A 14,413-nucleotide genomic window follows, 5' to 3' on the forward strand; every position below is an offset into this window, starting at 1 on the left:
ATCCATCCATCCATCCATCCATCCATCCATCCATCCATCCATCCATCTATCTATCTATCTATCTATCTATCTATTTATTTATTTATTTTTAAGGCACACTCTTACTATGAAGCCTTGGCTGCTCCAAAACTCACTATTTGACCAGATTGGCCTCAATTATACAGCAATTCTCCTGCCTTTGCTTCCCAAGTGCTTGAAATAAAAGTGTAGGACACCACTTTTGGTCCTAAAAGATTTGTAACATGATTAACATGGTGCTTATATGTAATAAAAGCTCAGTAATTAATGACTAACAACAATAAATTATTTGCAGGGTTAGGTTAAGAATTTATTTTGTTTTAATAATAATAAAAGAAGATTTGTATTAGAGATGTTTGAATACATGGAGAAAAGGTTATAGGTATGCTCAGTGGAACACAGGCACAGAACTCTGGCTCAGTGACCGCTGTAACTAATCAGTGTGGTTTTTTTTGGACTTTATAATGGAGCAGTGGGGATATGATCCTTGTTTCTTGGATTTAAGAATGAATGGAAGTGACGTTACACAGTTTACAAATGTAATTGTTTTGATTGCTTCATTTGATAGGTGTGTCTAAGAGCATTATGGACTTTTCTTTTTTTAAAGACAGGGTTTCTCTGTGTAGCCTTGGCTGTCCTGAACTCTTTTTTGTCGACCAGGTTGGCCTCAAACTCACAGTGATCCACCTGCCTCTGCTTCCAGAGTGCTGGGATTAAAGGCATGCACTACCACATCCAGCTGAATTTTGGTTTCTTTAAAAAACACAAATATTATGTTTTTGTTTTAATCCCAGGTGTGGGGATTAAAACATATGTGTGGGAGCACATATGGGGCTCCCTCAGACTGTCCAGAGCAGCTGGCTGTGATTTGCTTCGGGCTCTAGCAGAGGCTTGGTTTTGCCAGTTGAAGATAGTTTCTGCAATTGTGTGATGCTTGGGATCCTGGGAACTTTTCAGAGGCTATATAAATACTAGAGCCTTGTTGTAGGTGGTGGTTTTGGTTGCTCCTGGGAGTTGTTTGCAGTTTGTTAGTATTACTGCTAACAAAGAAACAAGAAAAAAGAAATTAGATTCTAGGCCTTCTCTTTCTCTCTCATCTTTATTCTTTTTCCTATCTAGTGAAAAGGGGTGAAACTAGGGGAATGTGGGGGAGGTAGAGGGATAAAGAGTGGGAAAAAGAAGAACCCACGAAGTAGCAGAGACTGGCAACAGGTGTGTGTGTGTGTGTGTGTGTGTGTTCTCCGTATTATGTGTTACTTAGTTTGGTTTGCTGTTATTCTGCTGTGGATTTTTCTCTTTGTATTCATAAGATATATTGCTTATAAAGGTAGAAGGCACTGGTTCTCAACCTGTGGGTTGTGACCGCTTTGTAGGTGGAATGACTTTTTTGCAAGGATCACCTAAGACCATTGGAGAACACAGGTATTTACATTAAGATTCATAAAGTAGCAAAATTACAGTTATGAAGTAGCAACGAAAGTAATTTTATGGTTGAGAGTGGGGTCACCATAACATGAGGAACTGTATTAAAGGGTCAGGTAGTTGAGAACTACTTATCTAAGATTTTCCTTTCTGGTCTAATTTATAGTTTTATAGAATGGATTGAAAGCTATTTACTGCAGGAGTTTCTGAGAGATTGAGTCTCCTATATTATCTGGTAGAACTTACCAGCATAGTTATCTGGTTCTGCGGTTTTATTTGGAAACAGTTTTGATTCCTAACTCAAACACTTCAGTGGTTAAAGATTTGTTTGGATTTTGTATTTAGTTGGCTTTGATAGCTTGTGCATTTTTAGAAATCTGCATTTTATGTAGGCTATTTTAACTTTAATACGTATACTGTATCATAGTCTTTTTAAATTTTATAAGTTTGGCTGTGTTTCTCCTTCCTTATTCCTGACTTTGAACCAGTCTCTCTTACCAGTTTAAATAAAGGTTTGTTAATTTTGTACATGTTTTCAGAGAACCGGTTTTTAAATTTTCATTGTTGTACTCTAATTTTTATTACTTCCTATTCTATTTTTTTTCTCTAATGCTTGTTATTGCTTTTTCTAATGCTTGGTGGGTTTAGTTTGTTCATTTCCCCCCTTGTTTTCTTTCTTCTTTTCACCTCTTCTTTGGTTGTTCTCTATGTTAGTTTTTTGAGCCATGGCTGGCCTGGAATTTACTGTGTAGCTCAGGCTTGACTTGAGCTCATAGCAGTCTTCTGTTTCAGCTTTCTGAAAGCTGGGATTATAGGCATAAGCCTTCACATTTGACCACACAGTTTTGAATTTTGGAAATTTCCATCATCGATTTATAATTTCATTATACCGTGGTTGGGTTTCATTTGACTGTATTCAGGCTTGTTTAACTGTCTAGTAATGTTTCATGTGGAGTTAAGAAAATGTATATACCTTTGTTGTTGTATAGGTGTAGTTGATAAATACCCCACTGGATTACTGTAAGTTTTTGATTAATTTTTGGAGCTCTGAAAAAGTAATTCAGGCAAATTTGTGAGGTTCTTCTCCATTGTTGTTTAAGAAGACAGAGGTCAGAAGATCCTGCTTTTTAATTTACTACTTTTGGCCCCCTCCCCCTTTTTGGTATTCTGCATTTTATTTTATAGGCATATTGTTGAATTTGTCACATTGCCTTAAAAATGAAGCAAATCAGGCTGGAGAGATGGCTCAGGGGTTAAGAACACTCACTGTTCTTCCAAAGGTCCTGAGTTCAATTCCCAGCAACCACATGGTGGTTCATAACCATCTATAGTAAGATCTGGTGTGCAGGCAGAATGTTGTATAAATAATAAACAAATCTTAAAAAAATGAAGCAAATCAAACATTTTACTAATTAATGTGTTCTCTTTTAAAAACAAAACAAAACAAAACAAAACAATCTGACCAGAATTAGTCATGTTCATTTTATGCTTTGTCCCCAACAGGAACTATCATGTATTCTATTACCTGCTGGCAGGAGCAAGTGAAGAAGAGAGGCTGGCATTCCACCTTAAGCAGCCTGAGGAGTATCATTATCTCAATCAGGTAAGAGTTCAGGAAAAAAGTTCAGAAAAGTAGGGAATAATTAGATTTTAGCTACTGAAAAAGTTTTTTAATGCTTCCCTCGCCCCCAAACTAGATAATGGATTGTAGCCAGTGCCTTTATGTAGGCACTCTGAAAATTTATGTGGTGTAACTTCCAAATTTAAAAATGATTATCTCCTTCATATGAGTGATAAAAATTAAATGTGTTTTCTGTGCGTTTTGTGAGATTCTGTTTAAGAATATTAAGCTGTTTTATGCTGCTTATCAGAAAAGTGTTACATTCTTTCTCTCATGACTTAACCCTTTTTCATATCCCAGTATGTTAAGTGTAATTGATGATTAATGTTTATCTATTGCAAAAAGATTGGTTTGAACTCAGTTTGCATGTTTTGCAGTCTAATGCACATGTATCTGCATGCTAACTGGCATAGAGTATCCCTGTATAATTTAATGAACAGTCCTCATCAATATTCCATAGGAACCCAGGCATGATGACTCATTTCTATAATCCCATCATTTCGGAAGCTGAAGCAGGAGGATTACCATGAGTTTGAGCTCACCTTTGTCTATATAAGTGAATTCCAGGACAACTTATGCTGCATGGTGATTTCCTGTGTTAAAAACAAACAAAATAGAACAAAGCATCAGTATGAAATGCCTCAAAGGCAAATAATTTAGAGAATACATTTTTTTTTTTTTAATTCAGAATTCAGCCTTCAGCTTCCATAGTGAGGAGTGATCTTCACAAATTTCCACGATATTGATTTCTCATTAAAATTCCAAATCCAATTATTAGTAGAATTGTTACTATATTACATTATTTAAAGAATAAAACAATCTCTCTTGTTTTGAGGCAAAATATAATATTTATAGGAAAAAGTTCTTTATGGCAATGAAAAATACCTTAGGATTTTTTCATTTAATTTACACTTGAGTGAGTCAAAAATTAGCTATTAAAGATTATGAAAGTAACACCATGGACTTTTTCTCAGATGTACAGTATACACTATCTAGTATTTTTTTTAACTTTAAAACTTCATACTAATATAAACTACCTTAACTTTGTGTTAATAGAGCAAGAACTTAGAAATTATATGACTTTCTGTTTGAATGCTAGAAATTTTTACTGTAAGAAATTAAGCATATTTAAAAAAATACTAATTCAGCTCATGAGTAATTTTTTTTTTAAAACAAAATTGAAAGGGAGGGAGGGTGGAATTGGGAGGAGATGAGGGAGGGGCCCACAGCCGGGATACAAATTGAATAAATTGTAATAAAGTATAATAAAATTTTAAAAAAGTTGTAATCACTTATAAATGAGATGATAATTTTCACTGACTTAATTTTATAGTTCTTCTGACTTTTGGTGTAACGAGTGGTGATGGCATGCATACATAATATCAATACCCACACGATAAGGGATGTCAGTGGTTAATAGAAATATCAGAGCCACTGGGCTATGGCATATATAAGTTTAATAGAATAATATATGACCTCCCAGAGTTTGAATATTCATTTAGTTTTTATTAGTATGTGTTGCCATGCCAAGTAACTGTACTGTAGTCTTGCTTTCTTAGTATTGCATCTAACAGACCTTTACCAAAGTATTACTCCCATCTAATAACTTACACCTAACTAATGTGCCTTACTTTCAGATAACAAAGAAACCCCTCAGGCCAAGCTGGGATGATTGTGGCTATGATTCTGAGCCGGTCAGTACAAATACTGAAAGATTTTTGTTCCTGTTAAAGGGACTTCATATTGTTCATTTTTATCCATCTTCATCAGTCAGCATGAAGATGAGCTGATGTACCAATAGGGCTAGAAGGAGAACCACTAATTTTTAGTTTCCTTCATATATTTTCATGTAACAGTTCGTTGCTTATAGACCAATTCACTATTGTGTGTGTGTGTGTGTGTGTGTGTGTGTGTGTGTATTAAGCCTAATGTTTAATCTTCATTTAACATTTACTTTCACAAACAGTAAGTTGACCACATCCCTGATCACTAGCACTGAAGTGGCTGTTTCAACTCTAGTATTTTTTTTCCCCTGGAGGTTTTTATTGCTTTGTTTTGGTGCAGTGTGACTCCTAGCCAGACACTCAACCATTAAGTTTCATCCCTAGCTTGATGCTTATTTCTTAGAATCAATCACTTCTTAGGGGCCTAGAGTGATAGTGGTTAAGAGTCCTGGCTGCTTTTGCGGAGGGTGGGGATTTGGTTTCCAACACCCAGTGTCCAGTGGCTTACCACTGCCTGCAACTCCAGCTCCAGGTGCGCTAGCGCCCTCTCTGGCCCCTGAGAGCACGCTCCCACCATCCATGTGTAAACACACATATATGCTTCTTGTATATGCCTGAACACTTGAGTTTAGATTCTTAGTACCCATGTGAAAGTTCGGTGTGGTTCAGGTCTGTAGTCCACAGCTGAGGTGGTACAAAGACAGCTCTCAGGGGCTCTCTGGCTAGACAGTCTAACCGAAACAGTAAGTTCCAAGCTGGATGAGACCCTGTCACAGATAACTCAGGTGGAGAGTGATAGGGGATGACACCTGAAAGCAGTTTCCGGCTTCCACGGGTGTTAGGTGTTACTCTTTTTCATATAGTAAATGCTTTTTTTCACTGATGTTTTTCTTTTACTAGTAATACTATAAAACTTTTGCCTTGTGGGGCTGTGGTGGCACGCTATTAATCTCAGAATTTGGGTGGCAGAGGTGGGTGTATCTCTGAATTCGAGGCCAGCCTGGAGTATAGAGCAAGTTCCAGAACGGCCAGGGCTACACAGAGAAACTCTTTTTCAAAAAACTGAAAAAACAGAACAAGAAAACCTTTTGTCTTAAAAATTGCCTCCAAACTTTTGAAATTCTTATAAATAAGATTATTTTATGGAGCTAGAGAGATGACTCAGGGGTTAAGAACACATTTTGCTGCTGCAGAAGATCATGGCTTAGTTCTCAGCAGCCATGTCTGGCACCTGCTACTCTAGTTTCTGGGGATCCTATGTTTCTCTTGGCCTCTGAAGATACCTACATTCATGTGCATGTACTGACACAAAAATAGATGGACATTGCACAGAAGTAAAAATCTTCCAAAAATTTGTTGTGGATTTTAAATTGAGTTACATAAAGGCATAGGTGATAGAAAATGACAGTGTAACTGTCATATTTTATATAAGTACCAATTTGTAACCGTAAAATGATAACAAAGTACTTTTCTTTCACTCTGTAGTTGGGTCACTTATAAAAGGCTGAAAGCACAGGCACACTTACATGTGTTTACTAACTAGTGAGTTAGGTTCTTCAGTTGTTCTTGCTGTAAACAGAGCACGTCTTAACTCTTGCTTTAAAGAGTCACTCTTTCTCATGCCGTTGTAAACAGTACGGATTGCTAAGTTTGCCTGTGCCAGAGTCATGAAGCATCGGCATCTGTGGGCACTAGTTTTTTCTACAGACAAGGTTTACTTACATTACCATTTCATAATCAAGAAGTTACTGGTTTCTGATGTAACCTTTTGAGAAACAGACATTTCTCCTCATGAATTGTTATAGAAAACGTATAATTTATTTTACTTGAAAGAAGCTCTTCTGGTATGTTTTTCCTTTACCACATCAACTGAATCATTCCTCTTTGGGAAGCAGGTAGGCCACTGCAAACTCACTCTGCAAATGTGATTTATTACTTGCTCAGACTTTGCTTGGAACTGTGGATTGGGCTGCATTTGTTTGAAGTTAAAGTAATACCTAAGAATGTGAGTTTATGAGGTTGTTTGGCTTGACCACAATACTAGCTTGTCCACTTAATAACTTTGAGACCTTCAGAAGGTCACTTAATTCTTTTTTTTCTTTGAATTTTTTCCCTCCTACCTTTTATTCTTTTCTAATTTAATTTTATTCATATATTTTTAAATTTTAGTTTTTTATATTAATTACAGTTTATTCACTTTATATCCCAACTGTAGCCTCCTCCCTCATTCCCTCCTAATCCCACCATACTTCCCTCATCTCCCATGCCCTCTCCAAGTCTACTGATAGGGGAGGTCCTCCTCCCCTCCCATCTGACCCTAGCCTATCGGGTCTCTTCAGGACTGGCTGCAATGTCTTCCTCTGTGGCCTGGTAAGAATGCTACCCCCCTTGGGGGGAAGTGATCAAAGAGCCAGTCACTGAGTTTATGTCAGAGACAGACTCTCTTCCCCTTACTAGGGAACCCACTTGGACACTGAGCTGTGATGGGCTACATCTGTGCAGGGGTCCTAGGTTATCTCCATGAATGGTCCTTGGTTGGAGTATCAGTCTCAGAAAAGACCCCTTGGGCCCAGATTTTTTGGTTCTGTTTCTCCCTTTGTGGAGCTCCTGTCCTCTCCAGGTCTTTCTATCTCCCCCTTCTTTCATAAGATTCCCTGCACGCTGCTCAAAGTTTGGTTATAAGTCTCAGCATCTGCTTTGATAACCTGCTGGGTAGAATCTTTCAGAGTCCCTCTGTGGTAGGCTCCTGTCCCGTTTCCTGATTTCTCCCTCTTCCTGTGTCCATCCCCTTTGTCTTTCTGAGTGATTATTTACATATTTATTGCAATTTATTCAGTTTTTATGCTCGCTGTAGACCCCTCTCTCGTCTCCTCCCAATTCCGCCCATCCTCCCTCTTCTCCCTCTATGCCCTTTCCCTAGTCCTGTGATAGGGGAGGTCTTCCTCTCCTTCCTTCTGACCCTATCCTATCAGGCCTCATCAGGACTGGCTGCATTGTCTTCTTCTGTGACCTGGCAAGGCTGTTCCCCTCTTGGGGAGGTGAACAAAGAGCCAGCCACTGAGTTCATGTCAGAGACAGCCCCTGTTCCCCTTTCTAGGGAACCTTGGAAACTGAGCAGCCAGTGGGCTTCCTTTGAACAGGGGGTCGGGTGGAACTTTTTGCTGGTACTCCTTTGAATTTTTTTTTTTAACTTAATCTTTTTTATTCCTGCCTTCAGCTTCAGTCTTTGGTCCCTTCAGCATGCCTATGTTCTTGCACTTTGGGTTATGTAGCTAGACTGTCTCAGGACCGAAAAGCCTCAGGCTGAGGCAGGAAAATCTCAAGTTCAGACCAGCCTGTGCTGCTTAGCAAATATGACGCCAGCTTGAGATACACACTCTAAGAAACCAAGCAAACAAAAAAATTCTTCAAAAGTGGTCTTCAAATTTTGTATTAAAATTGACTATGTATGAAGAATTTTATAGAGTATCAAACACTCAAGTGCTAAGAAAATAATGTCATTTCTACATTGTTGCCATCATTTGAATCAGAATACATTCTTTTTCTTTAAAAGAATTTTGTAGCTATAATTTCCTATCCTCATGTGTGTGCCTGTGTTTTGTATTTGTGTGTGTTTATGCACATGTGTAGAGGCCAGAGAACAATCTGGAGTGTTGTTCTTAGGTGCTGTCCACACTGTTTGTTTGTTTATTTTAAGATAGTGCCTTTCGCTGGTCTGCAGCTTGGAAGTAGGCTAGACTGCTTGTCTAGCAAGGACCCACCTGTCTCCACCTCCCTAGTAACACTTGCCACCATGCCACCATGCTCAGCTTTTTAAAATGTGGGTCCTAGCTGGGCATGGTGGCACATGCCTGTAATCCCAGCACTCTGTAAGGCAGAGGCAGGTGGATAGCTGTGAGTTTGAGGCCACCCTGGTTTACAAATTGAGTCCAGGACAGACAAAGCTTCACAAAAATCCTGTCTGGAAAAACCAAAAGTAAACAATCAAATAAATAAACTAAAATAAAATGTGGGCCCTAGAGATTAAATTCAAGTCCTCATTCTTACGGGGCAAGTATTTTACTTACCGGAATACTCCCCAGCCTATAATTTCCTGTTCTCAATATGACTTTCAGCACTATTAGTCCTGTTTATTGTATTTTAAAATAATTATAGCCTGAACTTTGATTACCTTATGATTTTTTTTTCAACAGTATCTCTTTATTTAGTCCTGGCTGTCTTAGAACTTGGTATGTAGTCCAAGCTGGCCTCAAATTCACAGAGACCCTCCTGTTTCTACCTCTGGAATTAAAGACACCACATCTAGCTCATGATTCTTTTTCTTCTATGTGAATTTTTAAAAAATCAAGTAGTTATTCTGTGTATTTTGTAGTTTATTCTTTCCTGTTAGATTTTTCTCATAGTATGTTTCAGGGATAAAATAAATCACATTTTCCTCATGTTACATGAGTAGTAATATAAACAGAATTGTTCTATATTACACACACACACATGCACACACACACAGAAATGGTCCCAAGAGCATCTTTAGTGAGAGAATTATTTTTAACAATTGATATTTTGTCCATTACATAGTGATTTAGGTTAATTAGAGTTGTTGTACTAACTTAAAGGAGAATTGTTATATGGGAGAAAACAGTATTTGAAACAGATACATTTTGGTTTGGCTAGCTGATTAATTATAAGGTTTTTGGCTTTGAAGAGCTATTGAACTGTAATCTGTTATATAATATGTCTTATCTTTTGAGATAGTAACAAGTTTATTTGGTCAAAAGATGATGACTATTGCGTAGATACTTAGTGAATGCATATTTTCCATCTTCAGTGGCTGATGTATATGCAAACGTAAGGCTTTTCATTATCATTGGGCTCTCTTGCCCTTTGCTTTGCCAGTTATGAAATACGAACAATGAATTAAATACTTAGAATATGTGGTACTTTTGTTTGTTATTTCGGTCTCGCCTTGAACTCACTGTGTAGCCCAGAATGATCTCCAACTCATGACAATCTTGTAGCCTCAGCTGACCTTGTGCTTAGATTATAGAGCTCCATGTCCAGCTTGATAATGTTAATATCAATTACCACTGCAACTTAATCCTGCCCTGTGTAATTTCACTGTAAGGTTAGCCTCATGTAACTGTTTAAGGGTGTTTGTTTGTTTGTTTCTTTTCCCAAGACTACATTTTATTCATTTTCATGATTTAGCAAAAAATATTTTTTTATAAAAGTAGGGATAAATTATATATGTTTATACTTATATATTTATCTTTACACTTACCAGTGCTTACAACTTTCTTGGCTCTAGTTTCATATTGTTTCCCAGAGATAACTTTGGGGTCAAGCTCTAGTTACTCACTGGGATGGTTGTTTTTACAGTGTCACAGCATAGACTCATCTGAGAAAGGAGTCTCATTTGTGAACTACCTAGGTTAGTTGGCCTCTGGGCACGGCCTGTGAGGGAATTGTCTTGATTGTTAATTGACAGAGGAAGACCTAGTCCACTGTGAGTGGTACCATTGTGTGATTTTGGGCTCTTTCTGGTGTAAAAATAAAGAGTGCTAATTGAGAACCAATGAGCAGCCAAACAAAGAAGGATCATACATTTGTTTTCTCTCTTGACTGTCTTTGTGCTGCTTTAAGTTCCTGATTTGACTTCCCTGCAGTGGTGGGTTTTGTCCTGGAACTGTAACCTTTTCCTCCAGGTTACTTTTCATCAGAATGTTTATCACAGCAACAGAAAAGAAGCTGGAGTATTCACTGTGGTGGTTACTTTTGTAGTGTACTCTATTTAGGCTACCTTCTTGTTCATTAATGTTTTCTTCTTTCCCTAGTAGTTCTTGAATCTTGGTCTTACAGAAGAGCCTCATTTAAGAAAAGAACAGTTTTGATGTAGGAAATTAAGTCTATCCTTGTTTTTCCTCTGCAGCTGTCATTACAGAAACAGTTAAGGAAATCAAGACAGTGTTTTAAAAAATAATTTATTCGGCTGGAGAGATGCCTCAGAGGTTAAGAACACTGGCTAGTCTTCCGACAGGTCCTGAGTTCAATTCCCAGCAACCACTTGGCGGCTCACAACCATCCATAGTGAGATCTGGTGTCCTCTTTTGGCGCGTAGGCAGAACACTGTATAAGTAATTAATAAATCTTAAAAAAAAAAAAAAGTAAAAAAATCAAGTGTTTCCTTTGTCCTTGCTTTTTTTAAAAAAATAATTTATTCAATTTAATTTTATGTGCATTAGTGTGAAGGTGTCAGATCCCTTGGAATTGAGGTTATATATAGACAGTTTTGAGCTGCTGTATGGGTACTGGGAATTGAACCTGGGTCCTTTGGAAGAACAGACTGTGCTCTTAACTACTAAGCCATCTCCAGCCCCTCAAGATAGTTTTTAAAAATTAATTTTGATTTTGCTGTTTCCTGAGATCACATTATACTTGGGATGGAAAATATTTGATTAAGGATGACTGCAGATATTAAAGTATTTCTATTTTCAGCATATCTTTTACATTACTTTCTCAGTATTTTAGGTTCCTTGTTTTACTCACTTTTGAAACAAATAAAAGATTACAACTGATGTGGTTCTTATTTGCTTCAAAAGTGAGTGAAACAGGAATCTAAAATACTGGTAAAGTAACATAGAAGATGCTGGAAATACAAATACTTTTATATTTGATCAGTTGTAAGGATAACAGTTGTATATGTTGCATTTGTATAAGCATTTTTACACTGTCCTTGTTACTAAAAATGTGTGATAAATCCTAAAACGAACATATTGAGGTCTTGGGTTAAACCAAAAAAAACCTTTAAATATGTTTTATTGTTTAAATATGTTTACTAAGTGTGATGGCTCATAGCTATAATCCTAATACATTGGGTCTGAAGCAAGAAAATTGCTGTGAGGTCAGGCCTGCCTGAACTACAGAGTGAGACAGTGTTTATTTTCATTTAAGATTTTTTTTGTATGGTTTACTTGATCATATTCTTTCTCCTCTCCTAATTCCCCCGAGATCTTCCCCATCTTTCTATTAACCTAGCTTGACAAATACACATTCTCTCAAAGAAAAATAAATAAAACAACCCAATGAGACAAAACAAAAATAAACTAAACTGAAAAGCGCGCGCGCACGCGCACACACACACACACACACACAATTGATTCCTCTTTGTGTTGGTCAGCTACTCCTGGGCATGGGGACTGCCATGGAGTGTTGATTATATACCCAGTGTCACCCTGGGGGACAAAACTGATTTTCCCTTTCCCAGCAGTTACCAGTAGACAATGGTTTCTGGTTACCTGTTGTAACTCTGTGTTCACTTCTTTGTGCTGGGAGTTCCTGGTTTCCGCTTTTTCAGGTTTTGTACTGTGAGTTCGCGTGTGTATTATCCCTGCTGAATCTGTAAAACAGTTTCTTTGGAGCCATTCACCACCTCTGGTTCTTAAACTATTTGTGCATTTTTCATGTAGATCCTTGAGTCTTGAGAGGAGGGCTTTGGTGAAGACATTCCATGTAGAGTTGCATACTCTAAGCCTCTCCTTTGCATACTCTGGATTTCGTCTGTAGTTCTCATCTGCTGCAAGAAGAAGCTTTTCTGATGAGAGGTGATCTAAATACAATACAGCAATTTGTCATTAGGAGTCGTTATTGCTACACTCCTTTGTCACAGTGGTTCTCAGTCTTCTTAATGCTGTGATCCCTTAACACAGTTCCTCAGGTTGTGATGACCCTCAACCATAAAATTATTTTTGTTGCTACTTCATAACTGTAATTTCCTGCTGTTGTGAACTGTAAATGTTGGATATTATGGGTTAGTGGAGTCAGGTTTCACATATTGAGTGATTGGCAATTTCTTTTTTTTTTTTTTTTAAAGGTTTATTTATTACTCATACAACATTTGCCTGCACACCAGATCTTACTATAGATGTTTATGAGCCACCAGGTGGTTGCTGGGAATTGAACTTAGGACCTTTGGAAGAAGAATGAGTGTTCTTAACCTCTGAGCCATCTCTCCAGCCCTGATTAGCAATTTCTGTTTTTACTTTCAACCTTTTTTTCTTCACATTCACTTCAGTAATTTGGCACTGACTTGATGCTTGCGATTTGTGATGAATAAAACATCAGTTTTTTTGTCTGTTGGGTAATAATTAATGTAACATTCCCTAGGAAGACAGACATCAAAAAGTAAGTTGAAGTTTGAGATGTTTAGATAATCTCACTATAAAGTGGCGAGCTATCATGTAAATGTAATGTTACTGTTGACTATTTTGTGAGCTGAAAGGCAAAGGTTACACTAAAACAAAGTTACTGGTTAGTTGTTTTATTTGATGTTTTTTTTTTTTAAATGGGATCTTGCTCTGCAGTCCAGGGTGGCATAGTTTGTGATTCTCCTGCCTCTGTGTCTTGAGTATTGTGATCATAGGCATATTACCATATCCAGGCTGATATATATTTTTTTAATTTTAATTTAATTTTTTTTTTAATTTTATTTTTCTTATTAGTTACATTTTGTTAACTCTGTGTCCCAGCTGTATCCCACTCCCTCATTCCCTCCCCAACCCCTCACTCCCTCCCTGGTCTCCTCCCTGCCCCTTTCCAAGTCCACTGATAGGGGAGGACCTCCTCCCCCTTCATTTGACCCTGTTTTATCAGGTATCTTCAGGGCTGGCTGCAAAGTCCTCCTCTGTGGCCTAACAGGACTGCTCCTCCCCTGGAATTTTTTAATTTTTATAAGACTTCTTTTTATTTGTGTGTAGATGTGTGCGTGTGGCTTACCTGTTAGTGCAGTTGGATACCTGCGTAAGAAGACAGATCCGCTTGAACTGTAGTTACAGTCATTTGTGAGTTCTGCAGCGTGGGTGTTGGGAGCTGAACTCCAGTCCTCCTCAAGAGAGGCAAGCACTCTGAATGTCAGCCTCATCTCTCCAGCACCTAAAATATTTAAAACATACAGTGCTGAACAACTATTTTTTTTTCTTCCTCTCTCCCCTCGGGCCTTAAAGTCTTTATGTAGCAGAGGCTATCCTCAAATTCCTCATTCTACTAGTGCTAGGATTACAAGCACATGCTACCTCTCTGGGGTCCATACCTATAAATTTAAATTATTATTGTGTGTCTACATGTGTGAATGTGCATACATGTGTGTGCTACAGTGTACATGCCACCATGTAGACGTGGAGGTCAAACAACAGCTTGTGGGAATCAGTTCTCCCAGTTCACTATGTGCATCTTGGTCATCAAACTTAGATCCTCAAGCTGGTCACTAGGGGCCTTTAGCCTGCAGAGTCATGTTGTCAGCTATAGCTATTTTCAAAAATTTTATTTATCAGTATTTCATGTGTGTTTCATGTGTGTATGTGAATGTGTCAGGCATGTGTGTTTGGGATCAAAGGACAACTTTTTGAAGTCATCAGTTCTCTTCTGATTTTATGTGGTTTCTGGGGATTGATCTGAGGTTTGGCAGGCTTGAACAAGTGCTTTTCCTACTGAATTATCTCGCCATTTAGCAACAACTAAAAAATATTTATTTTTATTTTCGTGTGTGTATTTGCTTATGTAAATATGTGCCACATGTCTGCCCGTGTCCCTTAACGTCAGCAAGGGGCGTCAGACATCTTGGGGCTGCAGTTACAGT

The 14,413-nt window shown here is 37.8% G+C and overlaps 1 protein-coding gene across 3 annotated transcripts in view; it reads left to right on the forward strand.

The window, feature by feature from the left end:
• Nucleotides 1-14,413, forward strand: part of Myo9a (myosin IXA) — a 196,257-nt gene that overhangs the window by 47,126 nt on the left and 134,718 nt on the right. For 2 of the 3 annotated variants that reach the window (XM_055621828.1, XM_055621830.1), the window contains exons 5-6: nucleotides 2,944-3,043; nucleotides 4,699-4,755. In XM_055621828.1, coding sequence (XP_055477803.1) covers nucleotides 2,944-3,043; nucleotides 4,699-4,755 — 157 coding nt within the window. The remainder of the gene's footprint in view (nucleotides 1-2,943; nucleotides 3,044-4,698; nucleotides 4,756-14,413) is intronic. The other variant, XM_055621829.1, reaches the window with a different exon arrangement.

Source organism: Psammomys obesus, unplaced genomic scaffold (assembly GCF_907164565.1).
Source record: "Psammomys obesus unplaced genomic scaffold, mPsaObe1.curated_primary_1811, whole genome shotgun sequence".
NCBI lineage: Eukaryota > Metazoa > Chordata > Mammalia > Rodentia > Muridae > Psammomys > Psammomys obesus.